The sequence below is a fragment of the Corylus avellana genome, chromosome ca1, assembly GCF_901000735.1.
Source record: "Corylus avellana chromosome ca1, CavTom2PMs-1.0".
Taxonomy (NCBI): domain Eukaryota; kingdom Viridiplantae; phylum Streptophyta; class Magnoliopsida; order Fagales; family Betulaceae; genus Corylus; species Corylus avellana.
Genome location: NC_081541.1, coordinates 5529711 through 5557129, shown reverse-complemented (window position 1 = coordinate 5557129; position 27419 = coordinate 5529711). Strand labels below are relative to the sequence as shown.

The 27419-nt window shown below is 36.2% G+C and overlaps 3 protein-coding genes and 1 long non-coding RNA gene across 4 annotated transcripts in view; all 4 read right to left on the bottom strand.

Annotated features, from left to right (window-relative positions):
* The window catches only part of LOC132169873 (phosphatidylinositol 4-phosphate 5-kinase 1-like), a 3208-nt gene extending 257 nt beyond the window's left edge, over positions 1-2951 (bottom strand). The window contains exons 1-7 of the mRNA XM_059580843.1: positions 1521-2951; positions 1244-1408; positions 923-1088; positions 653-763; positions 373-566; positions 142-272; positions 4-42 (exon numbers count right to left, since the gene is read on the bottom strand). Of these exons, the coding sequence (XP_059436826.1) occupies positions 4-42; positions 142-272; positions 373-566; positions 653-763; positions 923-1088; positions 1244-1408; positions 1521-2686 (1972 nt within the window). The 5' untranslated portion in view covers positions 2687-2951. The remainder of the gene's footprint in view (positions 1-3; positions 43-141; positions 273-372; positions 567-652; positions 764-922; positions 1089-1243; positions 1409-1520) is intronic.
* Positions 2952-14250: 11299 nt separating this feature from the next.
* On the bottom strand, positions 14251-16757 carry LOC132167545 (uncharacterized). Its single transcript, XR_009438689.1, has 3 exons — positions 15195-16757; positions 14612-14883; positions 14251-14483 (listed from the first exon to the last, which is right to left on the bottom strand). It is a non-coding gene; the product is annotated as an uncharacterized LOC132167545 (long non-coding RNA).
* A 590-nt stretch (positions 16758-17347) lies between these two features.
* On the bottom strand, positions 17348-18022 carry LOC132182871 (uncharacterized). Its single transcript, XM_059596231.1, has one exon. The coding sequence runs from the start codon at positions 17918-17920 to the stop codon at positions 17612-17614; it is 309 nt and encodes a 102-aa protein (XP_059452214.1). The 5' UTR covers positions 17921-18022; the 3' UTR covers positions 17348-17611.
* Positions 18023-19678: 1656 nt separating this feature from the next.
* LOC132169787 (probable alkaline/neutral invertase F) lies at positions 19679-23090 on the bottom strand. Its single transcript, XM_059580774.1, has 4 exons — positions 22347-23090; positions 20989-21420; positions 20048-20606; positions 19679-19968 (listed from the first exon to the last, which is right to left on the bottom strand). Exons 1-4 carry the CDS (start codon positions 23088-23090, stop codon positions 19679-19681), a joined length of 2025 nt encoding a protein of 674 aa, XP_059436757.1.
* Between the last annotated feature and the right edge of the window lie 4329 nt (positions 23091-27419).

Below are 27419 nucleotides of genomic sequence, written 5' to 3'. Positions count from 1 at the left end.
AACCACGCATAAACTTTTCATTTTGATATGAATCCTTTTTTCCTGCAAAGGGCACCAAAATTCAATTCAATATCCTTATGGTCCCCACAGATATATCAACCCATGAATTATTTCTGATGGAAGGATGATGGAATTGATTACCAGTTCGCAAGAGGAAAGGTGATAACCCCATTTTTTCGCATGTATTGTCATCACGGAAGTGAAGACCAACCAAAAGACTGTAGTCCATGATTCTCTCTGCTTCCAAGAACTCGCAATCTCGTTCAATTTGTCTGAGCAAGATTTCACACATATTATGACAGATGCAAGGACCAAATGGAGATAGCTGAGTAATGAAATTGAAGTGGGAGATACATTGTACACTGAACTTACTTGATGAGCTCTTGGTACCAATTCCGCTCGAGGCGAAACACAAAATTAAGATCAAGGTCCTTGAGGGTGGTGGTTTCATCAATCTCACCCTCAGGCATATCTGTCGTGCGGCCATGAGAGGATCCTTTGAGGTCAAATCGCCTATGGATACGATATTCTGAGCAGAATAAATTGCCCATCACGATAAACCGGGTCTGCTCTCCAGTCACAACACAATCAGATGAAACAGACAAACCACATGAACCAAAACAATAGCTCAAATTTTTTTTACAAGACATACCTTCTGGCCACCAATCGGTTTGACACAATGCACCCCAAAGAACTTTGTCACCAGGGAATTTTCATACCGAGAAACATGTTGATAATAACTTGGAAGCATCCTAATAAGCACCTAAAAAAGAATAACCAAACTTGAGATTCACATGTCTAGCTTAATTAAGAAAGTAGATTGGACACTTCGAAACAAACAATGTACATGCAAACGATGCTATTGAACTGCCTTCAAGCTCTCATGTTTACAAGACAAAAGTCAAAGAAGGCGGCAACTAACCTTGACTTCTGATTTCTTGACTGTTTTTATCATAAACCTATCATCCTGAGTGAGGTAAAAGAAGCTTCCACTCTTTCCCGGAGAAGAAAGCTCCCGAAGAGCATCATTCCCACAAATAGCCAGCATATAATCGGCAGGATCTACTTGGAATAGCACCCTCAAACGCCTGAAAATTCCACCAGAAAAAGAAAATAAATAAAAACCCTCACCACCATAGAAGAACATTGCACTACCAAACATTTATATATCCTATTACATAACCGACAAAGCTCTCCAATGTGAACCGCAAAATATAAAGATACGATTGGAATCCAGCAATACCTAAACACCATGGGGCAGTAATCTTTCCAGCGGAACTCTACTGACTGATGGGGCGGCGTAATCTTCGATCCCTCGGTTGGAAACCTCGTCCAGAACTTCTCCTTGGGATCAAAATCACTCGGCTTCAGCTGACGCAATATAGACGCATGTTTTCCAACAGAGTGCCTACCACACAAAAAAAGAAGAAAAGAAAAAAACACTAATAAGAATCAATACCCACCTTCATAACCCCCACAGAAACAAACATAACCAACAAGAAATCAATCAGTGAAATTACCTAATCCCCAATTGAAGATTAAGCATCAAATCGTAATTCTTATGGCCCTTGGATATCGTCTGACCGGGCTTCTTGGCCTCCCCGGTGAAACAGCACGGATTCCGTCGAAACTGCCGAAACCCGTCGCGATCGAACCCCGTCCCGTCCCGATAAAACATGGAGGCCTCCACATTGTCGACTATATCGCAGGTAATATCGCCGGCTTCTCCGTCAGATTCCCATATGCAAATCCTAGGAAAACTCCGGTCCGTCAAGCTCCCTCTCGCGCCGTCCACCGACGACCTCTTCCGCATCGTTATTGTCAAATTCTCACCCCCCAGCAAAGCCCCATTGTTGTTCTTCAAGCATTGCTCTTTGCCCTGCCCATTTCCAGCATAGAACGTCCCATTCACAAGCTGAATCTTGAGGTCCTTGTTCCAGCAACCCACGTAGCAGCTCCCGTCCGGCCACGTGAAAACCCCGTTCCCTTTCGGAACGCCGTTTTCCCATTCCCCGTCGTATCGGTTCCCGTTGGCCCAAATCAGCACGCCCCGACCGGAAATCACGCCGTTCTTCCACTCCCCCACGTACTCGTTCCCGTTCTTCCACACGTACCGGCCCTCCCCGTCTTGCAGGTTACGCTTCCAGTGCCCCTCGTAGTAGTCCCCGTTGGCGTAGCGCTTCTGGCCGTACCCGTGCTTCCGATCGGAGCTCCACGCCCCGCGGTAAGTGTCCCCGTCGGATCCGATGAAGGTCCCGCAGCCCTCCATCCGACCCGACTTGAAATCCCCCTCGTAAGTCGCCCCAGAAGGCCAAGAGAACCTTCCCTTTCCCGAGGCCTTCCCTCTCCGCCACTCACCCTCGTACATGCACCCGTCCGTCCACAGGTACTTCCCCGATCCGTGCGGCGCGCTCCCCGCGAAGCTACCGATGTAGAGATCCCCGTTCGGAAGCGGCTTCTCCACGCTCACGCTCGACCCGCACGCGCCGGCGGCGGTCAGGGCAGGCGAGTTGGTTAGCGTCGTTGGTGTCACTCTCCTTGTTCCGCCTTGGGATCGGCTACGCCCGACTCCGAGCACCAGCTGGTGAGCTGGGTCGTCTGATTTCTTCTTCTTGCTGTTGGAAACGACGTCGTTGGGATCGTCACAGAGTAGCAGTGCAGTTTCGCGCATTTTTGGGTCATTCATACTAACAAGTAGTCACTGCATTTCGCTACCTGCGAGAGGAAGACTCGCCGTAGGCTGGAGCCTGTTGGGTGAGCATTCACCAGAGGTTTCTCTCTCTATAACTTTCTACTTCTCTCCGATCTCAGGAGCGTTTCTCTCTCCAAAACTTTCTCTTTAGTGCTTTGTGTTTTGGAAAAATAGGTGGGAATCCAACAAACATACATACACAAGAGGCACGGGAGAGAAACGGATAGAGAGAGAGAGAGAGAGAGAGAGATGGAGTAAAGATGAGAGAGAATGTTTTATGTGTGTGTGTGATAAACCCAAAGAAATTCATTGAAAAAAAAAGAAAAGAAATATAAAAAAAAAAAAAGACACAGAGAGAGTGGGGCCGGACACATGAGCCGGCTTTGCCTAGGGAACGTTGCTAGTCTGCGAGGAGAGAATAGTATACGACCAGCTCAGCCTTTTTTTAAATTCTACGTGACTAATATGCCCTCGTCCTTTTCTGTTCCCTCTCCTCCGCCGCTCTCTGGTTTCATCGCGACGTGACGGAGTCGCCTAGGAATGGCTAGGGGTATTTGCACGTAATTCTTCACTTATCTCATTTACCCTTGTCTTTTTATTTAATTACAATAGTACTACTGCTTGGTTTTTTTCTTCTTCTAGGTTTGCCATGTGGTCCCCACGAGCTCTGTTCCGGTGACCTGCCCAACGTTTGACGATCGTCTAATTTATGTTAAATTATGGTTTGGAAGGGTGTTATTTAATGGGATCAATAAGTCTTTAAGTAAAAGTATAAACAATAGTATCATAGCATTAAGGCACTGGTTCTTCTGTATCCGATCATTTCGGCGGGTACGGATTAATTGGATGTTGTTTGGTTTGCAACAATGCAAGTTCACAAGAATCTCTCTGATCTTGTATTCTGATCTGTATTATTTTTGGTAGGTAGATTAATATTCTTCAATTTGAGTTGGATGTTCAATAATAGAAACCCAATCCCAGCTTCGAGATGTGGAAATATGCAATATTTGGTTTTGGAAAGTGTTTAAAATACGAGACAATTCATGTATAGTTTATAAGATTAGTCATTAATTAATCTAGCATTTCTTATTAATGAAAGACACTTCATTATTTTGAACAATTTATTAACACGTGTCATTATGTAATGAAATGGTCTAGCACTATTAACAAATCAAATTATTTTCTTAATTATTTCATCAATTGTATATTATCTGGTAAGCATCTGGTGAAGTTACAGTTTGGCATTTTAAATCATAGTTTAACATTTAAAAATTGAGCGTTTTTAAAAAAACGCATTATTTTTTCAAATCACAATTTTTAAAAGTGCAATGATACTATTTAGTAGACTGCTATACGTACTACAATCGAGATGGGGTAGTAGTGAAAATCATCTATTCATTTTAAGGATAACTCAATCTTAATTGTATGACAATCATATAATAGTTTACTAAATAACACTACTTTTTCAAAAAGAAAATATACACTTCCAACGAGATATTTTCGTGATTTGATTTAAAATCATATTTTTTAATTTATAAAATTGCATTTTTATAATATATACTATAGTATTCCAACCAACACTCTATTATTAGAATTATGCCATTCAATTGTCAAATACGCGTGGACTAAAGAATAATTACAAACTTTTTGTAGGTGTATAAATTATAATACAACAAAGATGGTGAGCATAAACTTAGAAAGTGGGGGGGTCAAAATGTAGGAATTAGGAAAGTTTCGGGCGGGTTATGCAAAGCTTTGGGAAATGGTGACGTAGTGGTGCAAAGATGAATCATAGAAGCATGGACCAGAATAAAAGCTTGCGTGGCCCAATTCAAGTAGTGCGTCCACCAATTGGTACGCATCGTTTTCCGTCTCTAATTAGCGGGGTTTGGCATTCATAACGTTGTCGTCAAAATGTCCGTTACTGGTCATTAGGTTGTTGACGTCAACTTGTGGTGTGCGCATGTTACTTGTCCATCTTCACTGGGCACCTAGTCCAACAACATTTGCCATCGTGTGTGCTGCGTAATTTCAATGTCATCTAATTTTACGTTGAAATTTTCAATATACCTTGTCATATACGATGAGGGTTTTTCCTCCCGTACTTAACAAACCTGGCAGTGTAAAACAAACACAAATTAAGGGTTTTATAGAAAAGAGTTTTTCTTGTGTCTTAGTGTTTGGCTCCACGTAAAATATTATTCAACTTAAAAATGTTTTCATTTGACCAAATAAAATAATATTTCTAAGGCATAAAATGTTTTATTATTATTATTATTATTTTGTCTATATAAATTATTTTTCGTTGCTATGGTCACATACCCTTAGACAAGCAATTGTGAGAGGACATCTTATGAGGGCCGGCCTACTTGTCAAAATACATATCGGCTGACCAAACCTAACATGTGGACCTCATAAAGATCCTCTCACAAATGTCTATCAAAATTGCAATACATTAGATCTCAATCTCACCATCAAAAGCGTTGTATTTCACACTCCTTTTTTTTTTTTTGGTCCGTAGCTCATCATTTTCGTCATTTCTCTCTCGTCCTTGCAACTCTTCAAATTATATGAAATATAGAAAATATTCTGCGATATTTCATTCTTTTCGAATCATTTCTCAGAGTCGCAAATAAACAGCCAGGAAAAAACAATATTTTTTATTTTTATTTTTCGACAACACAGTTTGGGCATGACCTAAGCTGCAATGGGTCCAGTATATAAGCTCCACTGCCCTCACGTGGCTTTTAAGCTAAGGATTACTTCTTGTAGTTGCTTCGGTATGGAGTAGATTTTTTAATTACTTAATGTATCTGCACAAAGACCTTGTGTTGTTCATTATAACATGCATTATAAAATTAATAATAATAATATGAAACCCACTCTCGTATTTATTATTTAGATTGATAGCAATTAAAACTACTAAAAATCTAAATATGAGAAATTCAAGTTGTTCTACGCATTTAAAGAAAGCATCATCTTTCCATGCACTTCCATCCTTGCCACGGTATGTCCGTGAGTCATAACATGAGAAATTAATTTACGGGTTCAATTTGTGACCCGCCCTATTAATAAGGTTGCAGAGGAAAACAATGAAGTAAATTTAGATGTACACTTTCAACTACCCAATATTCAATATATTATATATGCCAACTCATCCCCTTATGAAATATTCTTTTTAAATGAAAAAAATAATAAGAATAATAATTGTAGCAACGCGAATGAGGATGTATAGCATATATGTCATTCCCTTTACATGATTCATCCCTTTCGGGTTAAAAATATAAATGAGTAAATTAATAAAAAAGAATGAATATTAAAATTATAATAAACTTTATTAGAATAGGCCCTATATATTTATTTGTCTGATGACCTACAAAAGTAATATTGAAAAGGGCATATACCAATATTTTCTTTATTTATTTTTTCCAACACCAAATATGATAATATATCAACTGCACCCTTTCATATATTATTATCATTATGTCACATAATTCAAACTTCCCACCATTTATTATACTACAAAGCCTTATAATTCAGGCAACATAAATTAAAAAGGGCAACCTAATGAAGAATCCCAAAAACTTAGCTGATTAACTACAAAAGTTCAACCTACCTCAAAAGCTAAAGCCTTCATCAAGTTCTAAGGGCAATAGCCTCCATAATTGTAGGGCTCTTTCTCATCTACGTAACTACACACGTAAACCTCAACAATTTTTATAGGTGAAAATGGCGAATTCATGGCTCAATAAGTAAAAGTATCCAACTAATTTTGTGCACATGACATAAGCCCTTATTTCTGTAAAACTCCTCTCTTTATATCGTCAAAATCATTGTTTAGAATAAAAGCTAATTCTTATAATTGAGGTTAAGCTTTGTTTTTTACAACTGATGCAGGTATTTTAAAAAACTAGCACGTCATCGTGCCTTGCCTTTGCAGAAAGGTTGGTGAAAAACTCATTTATTTATTGTTAAAATGAGATAGATTTTCTTTCATAATATGTAATCTTCTTATTATATGAGACAACAAAAGTTTATATCTTAGTGTCTTTAATTGCTCATTCAAGCTTTTAAATTTTTAATTGAAAATTCTATAGACCTAATAAAGATTAAAAAAAAAAGAAACCAACAATAATAGAACATAATTCTATATTATATACCATTTTATCTATATACATATGATTTATTAAATAATTTATATTTGGTCTACCTATACTAAAAATATATCTTAGAGAATGCAATTTTCAATTACAATATCAACATAATAAATATTAGATTTCAGAGGATTTTTGGCTGTTGACTTAAATATTAAAAAAAAAAAAAAATGCCACCCAATTAATTGATATATTCATCAATAATTTTATAGATAGAACTTCTTAAACCAATCAACCTATATATCGTCATTTACTTCTATAGTTCTATCGATAATACATATTCTATTTATTTCTTTAAAAAATAAGCCAAGCACAAACCAAACAGTCGCTTTTACAGATCCCAATTGGACCACTCTGTCTTGAGCTGGCTCTATTGCGGGTCCCACTTGACCTGGTGTTTTAGTTGTCCCTTCTGGGGCCCAACGAGAATGTCGTTTTTGAATGGTCATGTAGACGTGCAATATATGTGTAATGTGTATACTTATATATATTTTCATTACAGTAGAAAATATTTGCTATTCGAAATCTGCTTTTTCCCATTTTATATTTGAAAGATGCGAAGGGTCTTAGAACACTAGTAGCATATGCCATATCCTATAAACATCAATTTCTTTAAATTTAACCAATATTCTTTGGTAGTTACAGTGTTTCTTAGTGTGTAGGGAACCAAAAGCAATTTGGAGCACTGATGAATCATTATTGAAAGAAATGCGCTAAAAATAGTGAATGCTTTCAGACAAGAGAATTTTTGCTGGAATAGATACAGTCAACTAATAGACAACACTAGAGCATAGCGGTGTTAAGTGAGTGAAGTCCCGCAAGCGAGTTCGGGCTCGACTCGATTATAAAATGAGGCGTTTCGTGAACATAAATACTAGCTCGAATATTAAACGAAGCAAGCTTGCTCGATTCGGTTAAGCTCGTGAGCAATTCGTATAAAGCTCGAATTGGTAGTTGTTCACATAGTTGTTAATATTAATATTAAAAGTTGATGATTTTTTTTTTTTTTTTTTCTAATAACATCATTTTATTATAAAATGATGCATATCTTCTCTATTTGAAACCAAGTGTCTTGCTTTATTGGCTCAGGCTCCATATTCAGCTAGTTAGACTAAGCAAATACTCATATGCAAGTTGGCTTCTTGAGCCATTTAAAAATACTTGAAGTTTAAATTTATAATAATAATAAATATAAGAGCAAGCTCGCGAGCTGGCGCAGCTCGACTTATTATGAGCTCGAGTTAGGGCTTGATTTTTTTTTTTTGGCTCGTTTTTTAGCTCGAGTAAAATTTAAACGAATCGAATTCAAACAAGAAAAGCTCGCTCAGGCTCGACTCGTTTACACCCCTACAGTAGAGCAGTACTCAATAGTCTACAATTATGTTTTGTATGTCACATTTGTAGAGAAATTAATGAAACAGTTCACAGATTAACGAAAGCAACTCTTTAACAATCCTTCGATCAAGTATGGTTAGAGGACACTCATGGTTTCATTCAAAGCATTGTAAGTGCTAAGCAAGATTTTCGTCCATGATTTATTGATTTATAATGAAATTGTAATGATTATTTTTTTTAAAAAAAGTATAATAATATAAATTAGTACGATAAAGAAATCAATTAGATTTAACCTTATTATGAAACAAGCACCAATAGTTTTATGATATCATGTGGTTAAAAAAGAACTCTTGTCCCCTAGGTCTCTCTTGGCAGTATATATATATATATATCTACATCCGAGACCAAAATAAAATAAAATACGAGCACCGGCCACTTTTGGTTCACCCAATTTTCATTGGAAATTACAAAATTTTTATTTTGGTGGGGATTAATAAAGACAAAATATCAAAGGCATACAATCTTCCTAATAGATTGATTCCTTTTTCTTTTTTTCTTCCTCTTCTGAAAGAAAGTTTTCATTGTTTTTAAAATTTTTATCCGTTATCTGTATATATATATGTTCTCCCATTTATCATGAAAGTAGTAGGATTATTTAAAGTGAAAACTTTTATTAGTACATATAATATATAATATTAACTTGACCAGAAAATTAATTACTTGCTTTTTATTTCTTCAGATCAATGCCGAGCATGCAAGAAGAAGTTTATATATATAACTCATTATCTTAGAGACGTGGACGGTGGACCGAGAAGATGACGTAAATATATAGTGAAAAGCACGCCCAGAAGAAGCCTGTGATGGAGCAGCAGGTGCATGCATATATGTCAGCTTAAAAATAATACGAGAATAATTCATGTTACAAACTTGAAGCCGATACTGTACAGTACAAACTTGATGTCAGCCAGCTTAGTCTTCCTACCAAAAACAAAAAAAAAAAAAACAAAAGAACTCCGATGTCAGCAACGATGAACGGTGACCGCAAGCTCGTCGGTGGTTTCACGTGGTCTTTAAGGGCCCATGGGGCCACACGGCTACTTGAAAATCCATGTGACCTCTCAATCCCCATGTTCTCCTTCCTTGCGATATATTTGTAGAAGACAAAATTGAAAGATAACCTTAAGAAAACATGTGATAGGGTGGGTTTGGAGGGTGTCAATCGCATGACATATTGGAGTAGTTTGTTGGACCGGTTAGGCTTATGATATGATGTTCATAACTTAATAAACAATTCAAAGGGAAAAATATAATGGCCGGTTTCACTTTTCAAGCAAAATTACAAATAAAACTCGGACATGTTTATTTATATGCTGACTATATATATATGAAATATCATATTATATACATTAGGGACTCTGCTTGTAAAACGTGACTAAATCAATGCATGGGGTAATAAAATATAAGAACTAAGGCCAAGAAAAAAATAATAATAATATAAGAAGTAATGAAAGAAAAACATTGACAAAATGACGAGAAAATCAATAATGAAGAGGAAGCTAAAATTAATGACGAATCTTTCAAACGGTGAGTCACGTAGCCGCCCTATTTTGCTCCTGTTCTTAGCAAGAAGCGCTCAGAAAATTTTGAACTCAAATGGGGATACAGCTTGAGATGACAGAACATATGGCAAACAGCCTCGTTTGCCTCAATATATTGTCACTGTAAAAGGCAACTGAAGTTACTGCTTATTTCTAACCCATATCCATTTACAATATTACATGGTTTTGGTTGGTATCATGGTAATGCCTCGTGGCCGTGTTAGATTTAAGTCTTAGGGTTGATAATTTTTATACGAGTAGCATATTTAATATCAACTTAATACAAAATTAGTAAATTATGATTGACGAGTTTGATCCGTTTAATTAAATGAGTCAAGTTTTATAGTTGACTTATAAGAATACACATGTTTTGATACAACATAAACTTAATTAATATATGACATAAGTACTGCTGTCAGTTTTTAACACGGCCTATGAACCACTAAACATGAAAGTAGCGGGTTTGGATTAAAACGGTCTGACCCTTTTAATTAAATGAGTTAAATTAAGGTTAACTTATATAATCTTATACTCATGCATCAACTTAACCAAACTTGACATGCAAACAGGAATTACCATCTTTTTCCCTGGCAATTGACTCTCTCAACATGACCTTTTTTATTACTCAAATAGTTATCTTTAACATTAATTGAATCCCATAGTAGAACAAAAAAATTTGATATTTTGAGGCCTCTTGATGCTCTAATAGTGTTGATATCAATAAGTTACATTGGTATAGAAATAAATTACTTGGTAATAAGAATATAGATTTTATTAATTTTGTTATTCGAATTGCTAGCAATTCATATAATAAAGGAAAAATAACTTCCATGAGATTCATCTATTAAAGTAAGTAGCTGAATAATTCAAAATTTATTTAAATAAAAAAATATTATATGGTCTTCCTCACGATTGCTTTTCAAATTGGATAGAAAATGGTTGGAAATCCCAAATCTGAAAACAACAGATGAGTTGAGGAAAAGGAAAGGGTCTTTCTCTATAGTCTAGACGTGTTGTTTGAAGGGCCAAGATTGATGGGATGGTTTGCATCCATGTATTTTCTGTTGTGGGGATTGGGTTTCCTTTGTTTGGTCAGCCATCACTACATATATCAACAAAAGTGGAGAAAATGAGCCACAGAGTTTAGTTATGCCATCCATATATGATGATATATGAATTACGATATATGATATATGATATTGTATTGTTGGATACCTAGGGAGTTCGTGGGTCATAGAATGGGGTCGTATATACCCGAATTTAAAAAGTTAACTAAGCTAACTGGACCCGGCCCAATTTCACCGGCCCGTTTACCAAAGCCCTGTTTAAACACTACACGTCCCTAACACTCCCTACAATTGACATGGCATCTATAATTTTGTAAAAAATTATTATTCTTTTTTTGTTACTAATAATTATTGGATATAAATAATTAATAATATCAGTCAATAAAATAATTTATTTTCTAATTAGATTCCTACTGCACCACGTACATTTTTATCTAGCAAGTCATAAGAATTTCACAATACAGTCTCAACCAATTCTTTTATATATATTTTTTATAACCAAAATTGATTTAATGGTTAGTTTGGGATAATTACATACAATTGAATGAAAATTGAGAAAGCCGGTATTCTTATATATTAATGAGAAATGAGTTCATGAATTGATATTCATGTATATATGTTTAATTTTTTTTTTTTTTTTTTTTTTGTGGTATATATGTTTAATTTATGCATTATCAATTTGCTTCTAAATATTGGGGAAAAATATTTTTGGTAAAAAATATATTTTTTTTTATTTTGGAAAAATTATCGATTTTTCATTGTTTGGTTGAGACCTAAAAATAATATTAAAAACATTTTCTGTTGTTTAGTTGGTAGGAAAAAATAATCACTCAAAATTGTCCCACAAAGTAAAATATCTATATCAACAATTTAAAGAAAAGGAGAAAGTCTACATACCCTTTCAAACTACTACCTAATTGACAATGTCTCCCAAAATTTTAAAAAAAAATTATAAATATTCTCTCCAATAACGAAACTACCCTTAAAATAAAAACAAAAAATACTAAAACTTCTAGAAAAAAAAAAATTAAAAGGGCAGGAAATTTATTTATTTATTTATTTTTTTAAAAAAAATCCTTTTTTATAAGAAAAAAATAAAAAAAATTTCGATTTTTGTTTCTATAAAAATTGAATTTTTTTTGCCTTTTATTTTATTTTTTGTTTTATAAATTTTATAAATAAAAATTTATATTTAAAAAAAAATTAAAAATTTTCGTTTTCTAAATTTTTTTTTTTAATTTATAGGGGTATTTTTATTTTTTTACTAGCCTTAAAGGCACATTGATAATGTTTTGGTAGTTTGAGGGGATATTGTCACAATTAAAAGTTTGACAGAACATTATAAATTGTATAGTAGTTTAAGGAAAATAGTTGAACTTTACCCTAAAAAAAAAAAAAGACCCGAAAAAACCTGCAAACGTAAAGGAAGGATTGCAAGATGGAACTGAAGTGTATTTTGGATCGAGAAGGGAAGTTAATGGGAGTTGCAACGCTTGATTTGATGTAGTTATTTATTAATTTAAATTTCTCTTTGAATTTATTGGCCACCCCTTCGTGCTATTATAATTCTATATGATCCTTCACCAAAAATCGTTTGTGATGATTTTTTAGGCACTTAATACGTCATATTTACATGCTCAAATTTCTTCGCTTGAGCTCTCAAAGGAAGAGTTGTTCCCTGAGAATACACTTGCACTACAATTGACCATTTTTGTTTTTGTTTTTTGTATTCTTCTTGTTGTTGTGTTCGATGTGCAAAAGCGTAGGACAAGATACTAAAGATAAGATAGGATACTGTTACATAAAAAAAGTTGATCAAAGGTTTGATGAATCAACCCAATAATATAAAAATAAGATAGAACGTAAATACGTAACATTACTGTGTCATAAATACATGAAATGGAAAATACAAAGTAAAAACTACAATTAACATCGAAGAAAGACTTGGCTTAGAAAAATAAAAATAAAAGACGTGAAGAAGGAAACTGAAAAAACAGAAAGCCAGTGTGTAGACGTCAGGGTAAGGAGAAGCTGAAGTAAACAAACAGCCCAAACGGCGAGTCACATTGCCGCCATATATTATGCTCTGGATATTAAGCAAGACTTTTTGATTTCAAATCTGGAGAGCGGCTTGAGATGACGGAACAGAGCCAAAATTGCATCGTTTGGCTCACACTGATGTGAAGGAAGGTGATGGTTCCACACCTCCCCCTACATTTTTGGTTCAATTTCTTTCACATTACCCTAATACACCCCCTAAGATGTTGCTCTCTCCCTCCTGTCAAGGATGCCATCCAGGCCCCTGTGGGCTACACTTTGGGGGGGTATTTTGGGTAATGTTTATGATATTTTGATATGAGATATCAGCAAATCAGCAAAATCACAATCCCACAAATCTGATTACAAAAACTCAGACCACGTCAATCAGCCAGATGGGGTCAGGTCAAAAATCAGGAATCAGGAATCAGGACAGGGGCCCCCTTCTAGATGTGTTATTTGAACGGTCAAGATTGATTGGACGGTTAGATCCATGTATTTTCGGCCGTGGGTACTGGAGTTGGTCACTCCACTCATCCACACATCCATCAACAAGAATCATACAGAAAACATGGCCGTACAGATGGAAAGTGGAGGGTAGGGAATTGATTAATGTGAGAAAATAAAGTACAAATCAATTTAAAATTTTTGTATGAAATAAAAGGAATTCTTAATGTAGGATACAAATCCTCTCCTCCCACAGCGACAACCATTATGATCTCATGGCTGATTGCCTGATTCCATACATGTATTGATGTATATGTTAGAAATATATGATATGTAATCATATTTGATTGCATATAATCAAATCAGAGAAATTTGTTTCTAGCACATGATTTTAGTCTTTTTGATTGGGGCTTATTGACTTGACACAAAACTGAAACATTGTAAATTGAGAAATTTTGAGCATCGCTCTGTGTTTTTTTTTCACTTCCTTTGATTTTTTAAATTGCATTTTAATTCCCTAATTTTTAGTATTTTTCACATTTTTTCAAAATTTTCACATCACAAGCCTTATGTTACTAACCTGTCTACTTAGGGTGATTGAACGAATTGCTCTTTGTTGGGTGTAGTTGCGAAAGCCACACCTTGGTTGGGAGTGGCCACACAAGCCAACTCTACTTCGGGTAATAATAAATGGCCAGAATTTTTAAGAAAATTGATGGGCAATTTTATGAGTATTGCTGGGAATCCCAATCCAATTGTGCAAGTCACCTTCTCTTGGGTGTGAGTCGGTGAGACCGTGTGACAATGCAAGCCACACTTACGGTTGAGAGTGGTCGAGTAAACCATCTCTCTCTCTCTCTCAATATATATATTTTAACATGTGATATTACAACTATTTACATGGCATTAGCAGATTAATGCTAGCTAATCGGTTTTGGACGGAAGGAGTCCAATGAAAACGGTGAAAAATCTGAGTTAAAATGCGATTTTTAAAATTCAAGAAATAGAATAAAATAAGAAGAATCCATAATCCAATAGAACAATTTGAATGGGATAAATTCCACCCAATACCACCCACGAAGCAGCAAGTATCACTTCCTTCCTCATTCGCAAGCCACCCTGGTTTCCAACTTCGCTTTTGAATCTTCCAAGCCTGAATTTCAATTGAAAAAATATCCCATCAATTATCACCAAAAACCAAATGACATACCATCAGGCTTTTCCTTGGATGCTGGATTACAAAATTGAAAATCACTGTGAAAGCGGTTTATCCAACCTCACCTTGAAATAATTAACTAGTGCCGGTGTTGGTTCAACAGAAACTGTATGTTCCACATGAGGATTGTATCCATGGTAAACATTTGTACTAGATCCTATGATTCCTGTCTACTGATTTCAATGTTCAACAACAGGGTGTCCTATTCAGCTTCCAAACGCTTTTGCACTTTGCCAGTGATGACTGATGAGAGGGAAGTATTCAACTTGCCACAGTTTTCACTGCTGGAGGCAATGAACATCCTATCTACTGCTGTTGACAACTTTCAGTTGCTTGTCTGTAGTTGGGAGATTTAGGAACATGAGAGGAAACTCAGGCCAGCCTCAGAAACATATCTCAAAAGAAATGAATTTCTTATGATTTCCAATGGATTGAGAGTCTAAAATTCCCCATGGTGAGCACAACCTTTTTGCTCAATTTATCCAAGTGAAACAAAACGTTAATGGGCGGCCTCATGGATATCCAACCTCGGCGTTTATGGCCTATTTTGATCGAATTGGCTCAATTCCCATTAAACTTTGTAATTACCCAACTATTATATTTCTATGTGGAGTTGACAACACAGTAGAAATGCAATAGAAAGTTTACCTGCCATTGCTGCGCCAGCCACCGATTCAATGATGCTATCCCTCACTTGAAGAAGACAAGAGTAAGTTGGAATCCAGTTGATCAGACACGTACAATGGTCAATGCTACAGAAAGAACATGAGTAATGGCCACAAAATGCAACATCAGAGTGAGGAAAAAAACATACCATCTTTGGTGACCACCTACTCCCTTGGACAGAGAGCAGATGCAGATGGCGTGTACACTCCACCTTAGACAACCTAATACTTATAGAACTCAACTAAGCCTTTGGCCATGGCATACACAAGCTGCTTTCTATTAAAGAAGCTACTATCGAGGCTGTGATAGATACAGAAGATTACAGCATGTAAAAATGTACTAGATTGTTACTAGTGAATCCCATCACATCCCTGGCATTTTGGAGTTTATATCCTGTAAGGATTGTGATTTGATTCAAAATCATTAGATTGATCAGTATTTAACTTTGATCATATTTCAAAATACTTGGAGTTTACCTTTAGTTTATTTATTTACTCTTTTATAATTGGATGAGTTAATACAATCAAACATAAGCTATCTTTTAGTTTAGATTCTACTTTTATTGGCATCAGAGCTTTAGTGTCTTAGATTTTATGGCACATGAAATCAAGTCACCTGGCAGAATCTGGCACTTCGAGGGCCTTTCCTTATCATCAAATTACAGATGATTTTAAATAATACAGGAAATATACCAAGGATTTGATGAAACTTACAAACATGTCCAGCAAGTCTGAGTCCATATTATAAACTTCTCCAGCATCTTCCAAAAGGTAGGACAATACACAAATCACTGAGCCTATACTGTGATGATAACTAGCAACACCCAGTACCAAACACATTGAGATGGAACTTGACTTTTTTGAAGAATGATCAAAAGATAAACCAGGTTCTTTCTACTTGCATGATAATTGGGCTTTCAGCCAGATGGTGTCTGTAAACAAGGGAAATTAAAAGCTCGAGGGCACAGGTTCTGCAGATACGGGCATCACACTAATTGCACCAACTTGGATGCAGATTTATCCACAAATCAATTTACATTTATAATCAATTGGGTACTCTCACACCACAGGTGCTTTTGTACACGTATGTGTAATTTGTTACACATATAAAAAATATGACTCCAGGTTTTTCTCATTTACTTCTTTTTCCTCTTCTGCATTTATTTTAATCTATTACCTTCTTAACTTTATACTCTTCTCTTACCTAAAAAAAATAAAAAATTACACGCTTCTGTTTTAACTCCAAAATATTCCAATGTACTCGACAAGTAATAGCCTAACTGAAAACACTCATATTAGAAAGAGAACCAAGCTGATTCAATGTATTATGCTAAAATAAAGGTTCTGATAGCAAAATCTTGCTCTCCTCTAACTAATTAAACAACTTAAATGTTCAAACAACACTTCTCTTCCATTTTCAGTAGCCATAATGTTGAGCAACGTTTGCAAAAATGGCAAAGCAATATGGAAAATCATCCTACATTCTCATATATAAGATCTAAATGTTTAATCTTGTATGAGAGTGGCAAATAAACAGTCATTCTTCAAGAAAATATATATATATATATATATATATATATATATATATATATATATATATATATATATATTTTGGATAGGTAGGCGGCATCAACTCAGGTGTCCTAGGATTGCTACTGTCTAAACCTGCCATCAGAGACACCTCGCATTTTATGAGTGATAAAAAGATCCTAATTTCGATCAAATAAACCATTAAAGAAAGCAGATTCCGTACCTCTGAGTATGGAAACACACAGAAAAAGATCAATAACCATTGGCAGAGTAGTTGGTGATGCCCAGACGAGACAAATCAAAAAACACAGCGAAATTAAACATATAAGTAGACAAGAAATACTCGATGAAACTATATATTTGGAACACATTTAATTAACTCTAAACTTACATTATCCACAAGCCAAAAGGAAACAGAGAAAAATAATACACAATCTTGAAGAAATTAAATTCAGGACCCACCTGAAATCAATTGAGTATACAAAAATAATGCAATTCATCCAACAAATATCCCCATGATCAACATCTTATTCTAAAGAAACGTTATCACGAAAAATTTACCCAACAAAAGTCAAATAGAGCTCGAAATTTCTATGCAATTCCACAGGATCAAACACAATTTTCTTATATCAAAACAGAGTGCATAACTATCACACATATTGCACCAAATAGATATCCAAAATTTTTTTACAACAAAAACGTACGGACGGTAATCGAAACAAAACCCCAGTTTCATGAAGCAACAACGAACCCCCCCCCAAGACGTGGAATTACATGAGCGAAACAGAGAAAAATTACAAAGCAAAAACAAACCCTAGACAGAGGATGAGAATCGGATGGACGGTGAATGAACGGGAATTCGACTGGGAGCTAATCGGTTTGGGAAGCGGGCGTCGTGGCGGGTTTGGGCTCGGTCTCGGGCTCGGTCTCAGGCACGGTATCGGGCTCGGTCTCGGGCACAGTATCGGGCTTGAGTTCGGGGAGGGAGACGGGCTTGGAGAGCATGAGAGGGCGGTCGTCGTTTTCGTTGTCGAAATCGTCGTCGAGGTCGGTTGTGCTGAGGTTGATGCAGGAGCAGCGCTCCAAGGACGCGAAGAAGGCGGTGGCCACGTTGGAACCTACCCAGTATGCCACGCGGTCCAGCATCTCGCACGACATGGAGCTCTGGCTGTTCTCCATCGTCCGATTTTCCTAATGATTTTGCCGGAGACAGAGGAAGGAAAAGGGGATTTAGCAAAGTTTGGTTCGACTGATGCGCGGGGGCGGTTCCCAAACGTGGGATTGGGATTATTTAGTCCTAACAGTAATTCAACGACTTTAAAATAAAATAAAAAACAGTAATGCAACAATATTTTTATTTATCACGTGATACGTAATCATTTCCTTCAAGTAACGCTTTTAATTAACCATTTGTCTCAGTTTAAATTAAAAAATAAATAAATGTGATTTCAAGCATTGCTTTACTTGTAAATAAAAAAATGAAGGGTTAGTTACTCTTAATCATTTCTCTAATTGATTATGTGTATATAGCATATCAATATCGAAGGAGAGTATGTACTCTCATACTCTTTGATATCCTTCTAAAATCATTAGTAAATTTGAGATGAATTACTATTAAATCTTGATTCAATAGTAATTTTAAAAGTTTCATCAAAAAGTGTATGAGTGATTAAGTAAGAGTAAGAGTATAATATTTCTCATCATTTCTCTAATTGAGTATCTATATATAACACATCAATATCAAAGGAGAGTAATGCATTACATATATTCGTACAGTCATACTCTCATATTCTTTGATATCATTTTTAAAATCATTAGTAGATTTGAGACGAATTAATATTAAATTTGGATTCAATGATAATTTTTACTAATGAGACGAATTAATATTAAACTTTGATTTAATGATAATTTTAAAAGTTACATTAAAAAATGCACAAGTGATTAAGTAAGAGTAAGAATGTAGTATTTCTCATCCCGCAAATATTTTAGGAAAAAATTTTCATACTCCTCAAACTAGCAACCATTGTTAAAGCCCAACAAAAATATAAAAATAATTAAATATATTTTTTTTTCATTAACACCAAAATATCCCCATAAATTAAAATAAAAAAAAATTAAAAAATTTACCTTTTTAAATTTAAAAAAAAAAAAAAAAAAAACACCGATGAGAGCCACCCTTGACCAAATGGGGGTGGTTGGCCAACCGTATGCAGTAGACGAAGCATAGAAATTAGAAACCCATTTTGCTACCTTCCGTTTTTCACATAAATTCTGATTTCTGAGCTTATATTGAAAGAAAATTTTCAGGAATGAATATACAATTCGTACTGTTCTTGCTCGCCACATTAGGAAGTCGCATTATTACACATGGGAGAGGAGACGATCGGAAAAATCACAAACCAAGTTATGTTTTACGAGTAATTTTAAGAGTTTATTTTGTGTCACTTTTGTGTCATTCTAAAAATGATGTGCCTTTTAAAATTACTATTTAATGAAAGTCCAATAATAATCAATTATAAGCTCAATAGTAATTTTAAAAGTTAAATCATTCTTAGAGAGATACAAGAAGAATTTATAACATTACTCTATTTTACAGCTTCCCCAAATGGAGGACATCCCGGAGGAAATTCAAATAATTGTTTCAGAAACTCTGCTTTTTTAATATTTTTTTTAAAAAAAATTTTATCAAGGATATTTTCATCATTGGGGATGAAAACCATTTATTTTGTTTGCTCGGAATAACCAAAATTAGAAAATCAAAAGAAAATGAAGCCAAAATTTATCCCAAAATTTGAGATCGTAATATCTCAATTTTAGATGGACAGTTTCAATTTACAAAAAAAAAAAAAACACAATTCAGAAGAAAATAAAAGATAATACGGCTACTGAGATGCATCTGTAATAACCGAATGTCTGTGTGGTGGTGCCACTTACTTATTAGTACGAAGCAGAGCGGGCATGCGTACTATTGGCTATCCTCTTGTCCTCTTCAAGAGATATAAGGAGATTTGCAGGATTCTCAATCATCATCTTAGCTACCAGGTAGCCCGAAATGCTCCATGTCTGGTACTTCCTAGCTTGCTTTCCAATGTAACGCCCAGTCTTACCATCATAATACTCTGCCCACCCATCCTTGGAAAGGCGTTGCTCTGCCAGCTCAATCGCCCGCTTCGCAATTTGAGGCCTCCCAGTCTTGATGCATGCTGCTGTAAGTAGCCAAAGCAAAACTACAAAAAAACACAAATAAGGTGAAGCTAGCAATGAAATTTAATTATGAGCTTTTGTTTTTGTGTTCATGATATTCACCTGGCCAGGATCCTCCGTTATGGTAACTCCACCGCGTGTTCTTTGGATCAAAACCAGTGACAGTCCTCCACTCATGCCCTTCCAATGCTGGGTAGACAATCTTCAAAGGCATCTCTCCAACCAAGTCCTCCCAGCGCTCCTCAACAAGATCCATTATTGCTGTAGCCTGTGCACTTGTGGCTAGACAGCTCAATATGGCAATGCAATTTCCAACTAAAAACCATCGGAAGTCCATGCGAGCTGGGCTGACATTGCCAATCAAATACCCTCCTCGCAAGGGCATAAAATCAAACACCCAATCTGGAATAGACTCTGGGATGACATTAAATTTATTGACAGCAGTGTGTGAGTACTCCTCAGTTTTGTACCGGTATATGTTATTCAACTGTGTAAAGTCGAGCCAATAGTATTTCTGGATGTGAAAGCTGAGAGCTTTGATCCGCTTATCAATTCTCTCAATCAATTCCTTACCATCACGCTCTGCTTTCAGCATCTGCCTCGCACACCTTAGTGCAAAATAAAATAGGGCCTGGATCTCGATTGGATACCCATATATACCCTGTTCCAAAAGCAAGGAAATGTGTTACCATTCAGAGTGAAAATTTCAAAGCTATGATACCGTTGCTTCTCAGCCATAAAAGTGAAATATACACATTACACAATCAATTAGCTATATATAAAACTTGCACTTTCCTGATGGTCAGGCTTTATTTTGGTACCAAAGGGAGGAAAAAAACTCTATTTTTCTTGAGGCACCAATAAGCAATTTCAAATTAAACCCTTAGAATATAATAGGAATTTAGAAATACGATCCAATCCAAACAGGCATTCCTCTAAGGTTTCCTAACGCCTGGAACTTTGCCAATCAATGTCTGCAAACATATTATATATAAATACTGCCCTCAACACTACAGAAAACAATTAACAAACAAAAGACTTACCATCCTCCTGTCAATCATGCTACAGCCATCTGCACATAGAAGTGTTGGGAAAGTATCAAAGCCATCAGACAGGCAAAGATTGAGTATTAATTTCATCCCCCTCTGTACCTCAGGACGATCTGCTAGTGTATGATCACGCGTGCACTTGGTATATGATCTTAGAAGTATAATCCACCAGAAACCTGAATCAACTGGTGCAACTCTTCCAATTGCACTGCCACCAAAATCCGCGACCAAAATTTCCTTTTGACGGTGAGGGTCAAAGAGAACTTTGAAACTTGCAGGCATCACCCCTTCTCCAAGAGTGAAGTTATCAATCCTCTTCTCCCAACCTTGGAGGTGGAGGGTCTTCAAAAGGAAATGTTTTACAATATCAGGTTCGTTTTTCATTAGGCAGGCTAAGCCACTAGGAACAAAATCTCTCACGAAAACCTGCAAGTCCAGGTGATAAATATCAAGTACTCAATAGTTCTTAAAAAAATCTGATTCATTTTCAACAGTCCATGAAGTTTTATCAGAACTGTGATTGAAAAAAACAAATCAAGCTAGTAATTAACATCTTTGATCCAGTGAAAATGAGGCATCAAAATGTTTGATCATAAATAATTTGTGTGCTCTTTTGAGCCCTTGTTCTCATGTAGATATGACATGATAATCTGTATACCCTTACGATATTCTCTCAGATATGTAGGGACGAGAGAACTGTGAGATGTCCAAGCAAAACTATACGAATTGCCAAAAACACTGGAACTTGAAAATCACAGACAATCAATCAAAATAAGCGCATAACAAACGAAGTCTTGTCCACAGATTTATTGGTGCAGTAATAGCTTTACGTCTAATGAACAATTTTAAAGGGTCCAAAAATCATCGGAGATTCAGAAATGCCTAATGGACAAATATTAGCAGAGCAGTAAATGAACTCTAAGCAAACAAAATTGCATGGCAATGCCAAAATTCCTAACACATTCGAATACACAGTATATCTTTTACACCACTCAATGAAAAGAAAGCACAGAAATGCCAAAATTCAAATGGCATATACAGATCAGAATAGACAAACAGCCTCCGAGATAATTCAAGAAGAAGCAGATTCAATAGCTTTGAGATGATCCATGCAAACTTGTTATCATCAAGAAATCAATGGATTCGTCACACAACGACAAAAAGGCTCTTAAGAAAAATCACCATTTTAGTGGCGCCAAAAGCATAATTTCAAGAACATTACACCTAATTAGTATCACCAAGATAAGAAACAGAGGGAACTAGCTACTGCATTGCTCACATGTAACGTAAAACCAAGATAATCCTTCAAACTCTCAAGAAAATCCAAGAAAAGCACATTAATTATTTAATACCTGGTTGTAGTTCAAATCCTCAGCGCTTGGATCCATAGCCGCGAGCGTCCCCACGGGCTGTCCTTTGAAGTACACGTAGGACTTCTTGACCCTCTCCCACGCCTCTTCCATCATAGCAGAACCGTCTGGCGAAATGTCTATCGAATCCAAAATATCAAGCTTCATGGCAACACTCGGACACGGCCTCAACGTTGAGATCTTCGTCAAACTCAGATTCTCGGAAAATGCCACGTCCTCGTCGCTCAGTGTCACACGCTTCTTCCCCTTAGATTTTGATAACTCTACATTCTCTGAAGAATCCGATGATCTCGGTTTTAATTTCTCCGAATCAGAAATTAGAGATTTCTCATCGGATTTCGAAGTTTCTTTCTCCATCGAATCCGAAGATGGACTAATGACTATATATTCGGACAATTTGGGACCTTCTTTTTCCAGAGAATCTAACTCTTCCTCAGGCGATGTTGACTCCTTTTTAGTTGCCAAAAGAGATTTTGGTGACTCAGCTTCAGAGATTGAACTGACCGAAAGTTTGAGCAACGATTCCGCGAGCTCATTCTCTCCATTCGGTGACTCTGATTCCAATTTTTCATTTTCCGACCAGGCATTCGAACTTCCCGGCAAATCTTCGAGATACGTAGGAGTTCCGGTGTCGGAGGTAACGCTCGCCTTTGCAGGCCCTGGAGACAGAGGTGCCTGATCATCTTCCCTCGCAACGGCGAGAAGTTCTAGCAGAGTTGGAGTCATTCTAGAGAGAGAAAATGGTAGAGTACGAATTAGAGAGAGAAATGTACTATACAATATTCTAGAGAGAGAATAGAGAAAGATACCTTTATAGTTCGTCGGCGTCGAAGCAAAAGAGTGTGCCCGTACAGATTAGAGAGTGTGTGTCCGTACAGTGTACAGAGAGAAGAAATCGCAGCAAAAAGAGAGGGAAAGAGAGTGGGAGGGAGAGAAGGCTATTTATAGGCGCGTGGTAGGTTGTGCCATAAGATTTTCAGAGGATCGGAGGCATGGTGGGTTGTTGCAGTTTTAGTTTTGGCGGTTTGAGAAAGAGCTCAAGAAGTCTGAGCGTATACTGTGGTGAATTAGGCCTGTTTCTATAAATATTTACGAAGAAGCCATAGAGGTTTTAAACCCGGTGTGGAATAAGTAACTGCCCGTGGGGGTTGGACAGGATACTGAAATACCTGAGTAGGGGTATTTTGGGGATGAGAGACTGGGTGACCGTTCGAAGGCGGGACTAGAGGTGTACAGAGGAACGGTAAAATTTGTACGTAGAGTAACCTCTTTTTTCTTTTTCTATTTTTCTTTTTTACCACGTTTACTCCTTTGGAAATCTTATTGGTATCGCAGTAATTCTATGAGATAGTAAACTAATTAGGGGACGAGTTACGTATACCATTTGGATGGGTGCTTAATTACGCGTTAAGATGGGAAAAAATGATCAGTTATATAATTAACTAATTTTCTTAAAATCTAATTGCTAGGATTTTAATAAAGATAATTAAAATCCACCAAGGAGCTATAGACAGCTAATGTGTCAATTTAGTGATGATCATAATAATTCTAGCAATTATGAGATAAATTACAGTCTTTCCAACACTAGCAGATGTCTTTTGTTCGGAGGGAGGGTAATGAGGTGACGCATATTTTATCTAGACTAGCAATACGAGCTTTTATGGATCAAGGTTGGTTCATTAATGAGCCTTCGGAATGTATCTTCGATGTAATAACGATAGAGCATTTTGCTCTGTCTGTTTTGAGTTAAATCAATGAAAATGGTTTTCCTATAAAAAAAAAATAAAAAAAAAATATTTGGGGTTCAGCTAATTAGAACTGGAAAACTCATGAGGATGAAGGTGGTTTGAAACTAGTCAAGTTACTAGATCGATTTGTCACGTAATGTCAAGGAGTCATAAAGAAAATATGGGAAGTAATTAAAGATAAGAAGGGAATAAGATCTTCTCATGCCCCCTCCCAGCCTCCTCTTCTTACCAAAAAATAAAAACTTTATTACGATATGATGAACTCTTAAAAACCATTTTAATGCAGTCCGCCTCCCTCGAAAGTCAAATTTTTAGTTTTGTCCTAGTGAATAAGATTTTGATTTATGACTCGGCCACCCATTTAGCTAAAGAGAGTGGCTCGGTCACTCTCTTTCTTTCTTTTTTGTTTGTTTTTGTTTTTTGTTTTTTTGTTTTTCACTTCTAGGTGGGAGCATTTTTTAGAGTTTAGGTGATAAGAAGTCACGTGCGATCCATTTTGTCCAAAAAAGACCAAAAAAAATAAAAAAAGAAAAAGATAATGAATGGGTTAACTTGTCACAATTTATTAGTTTGTAAGGATGATTGTGACTTTTTAAACTTTAAAAGTTAAAATGCAAAAGTAATGATATCTTGAGGGGTTAAATGTATTTACTTAATAGAAGCTATATGCATGGATGATTTTGTTCCTAGACAGGTAGACATATTGGTCTGTAGTTAACTCATAAAAACTAATCTAATAACATGTGATTCTTTTTTTTTTTTATATATATATATATATATATATATATATATAAAAGCATGTACTGCCTGCCATTACTTTGGGGAAATAACTTCCATTTTATTAGATCGATTTTGCATAAATTAATTGCTAAATATTTTTTTTGTTTTATCTTTTATCTTTTGCATCAATGTCATGATGTATTTGTTGCATTAATTTCAGATGAAGACCATATTAGGTTTTTTTTTTTTTTTTGACATGTTCATGTTCATAAGGTGTGGTCCTTAACCGATTGACCTACTCGTTGAGAACACCATATCAGGTTTTACAAGGAAAGTCAAAATCATGAATTTGTCATTAGTTTTACAAGAGATCGACAAAAGGTAATAAATTAACCGAGTCGAATCTGTTTTAATTGTTGATCAACAATAAGCCGACCTTGCGCTTCCTTTCTCCGAGTCAGATATTAGAAATTTCTCATTGGTTTCGGAAACTTCCCCACAAGCATCGTTTGATCTGAATGCCGCCAAATTGCCACGCCTATAAAAGCACTGAACTTCCAGATCAATCTCGAAAACGATCAGATCAAAAGCCAGAGCCCTGGACACGACCATTACACTCTCATTTCTCTCCATCGAGATTGGTCCCGGCGCAAGAGGAAGATTCGTCTTCGTTGTCTCTGGAGGAAGATAATTAGTCTCCGTTGGGGACGGTGCCGGTTCTTGAGGCCGAGAGGCCTCTTCTTCCTCCGCATCGAGGCAAGGTGGATTCATTCTAGAGAGAGAGAAAGTTATCAGCTGCTAGCTAGAGTGTTTTTACACAGAAAAATCCGCAGAGAAGATCAGGGAGAGAAAGACAAATTATATAAAGAGAGACTGTGGGAGAGAAGGCTATTTATAGGCCTCGTGGATAGGGTTGCCAGGTGGGATGGTAGTTTAATTTGTATGCAGTTTCAGTTTTGGCAGTTGAGAACTTTGACTTTTGTAGTCTACAGTTTTGGTAGAATTGGTTGGAGAGGAAATTCAAGAAGTCTTAGCGTGCAACTTAATTTGGTGAATTAGGTAAGTATTTATTGTTAGTTTTTTGTTTTTGTAAGTGTTTATTGTTAGTTAATTACGAAGATGCTTCCACTAATCGGATTGACTCTATCTGTATTATTTTTTACGATTATATATCCTATATAAAGTATATATACACAAAAGAGCCAAATTAGTTTTATATATATTCTAATAGGAGATGATCCCATGCATATGTATAAATAGTGTACGTACGTATGTGTGTAACCATGGTGAATTGTGTGTAACGGTGAGCGTGTGGGTGTACGGTAGGCGTGGAAATTTGGTAGTGGAAGTACAGGTTAGGGGTGAGCAGATTTTCAAAACCTTTGAGCAATCAGATTGGAAATCAACCGAGATTGGTTTGTTTTTGTTAGATTTTATGTTAGCAAAATTAAGTGTCAAAACTAGTTTAGTTGCTCGTCTTGGTTTCAGTTGTCTAGTTGATTCTTAAGTTGGATCCAAAAGCTAGGTGAAGACGATAGATGTCCGCTCACAACCACGTTGACTAATGTTAGAACATATATGGTGGTCATTGATCTAGATCTGAGGCACTCGGTTGCAATGACAACGATCGATAAAACTGTGAAACCTTATCACATGTTCGGATGTGTCATTAGTCCGCTCGAATGCAGCGGCCTCAAATATTGTATTTTCCAAACCAACTTGCACCTAAAACTTCTATTTTCCCAAGGTCTATACAAGTATCATGATAAGTCTCAATCAAAGTCAATAAGATAAATTGATAATCTCCACTTGGGGTGGGAGTAACCACAATTCAAATCTCCACTTAGGGCTGGAGGAATACCACAGGTCCACAATACAAATTAAACACTTTCTTTTCTACTCTTCTCATTCTAATGACACAAATATATATAACCTTAATACAACATTAACGGTTACTACTTTTACTAAAGAGAACTACCCATGTTAACAAATATTGACATTAAAGGATAAAGTTAACAATTGAAGTTAAGAATTACCACCCATGTCTTAACCTATGATGATAAGGTGGATGTTGAATCCTATGAGACCTATCATTCGCCCTCCCTTGAAGAGGAACCTTGTCTGCAAGGTTGATGTGCAGAAATTGGTGCGGTAACTGCTATGGTGAAAGGTACGTCCGAGATCGTCGTCAACTTTTTTTTTTTTGTTCCGAGCCAAATGAAGAGAGTACATCGTCTTCTTTTTGCAATTGTTGTGCCACAAAGGAAGATGTGGAACTAGGATGAGGAGACGATTGTGTTGCGGTGCAAAATCCATTGGTGCAGCAGAATGGTTGGAGCGGCGGTGTGTGGTTATTTGGCTGCGAGTGCAATGGTTTCTAGAACAACTGATTTTGGGCAATTTTTTGGTGAGTGAATAAAAGGGCTGGGAAAATCGAAGCTGGAATTCATGGTGCCTTTCCTCTATCTTATCAAAGATAGCTTCAATTTCTTCCCAATGGCTAAGATGTAAGATTGTTTGGAAGGATGAAGGTTTGGATATGATGGCTCTAATACCAATTGATAAGTCCCAGTTAGAGTCAATAAGA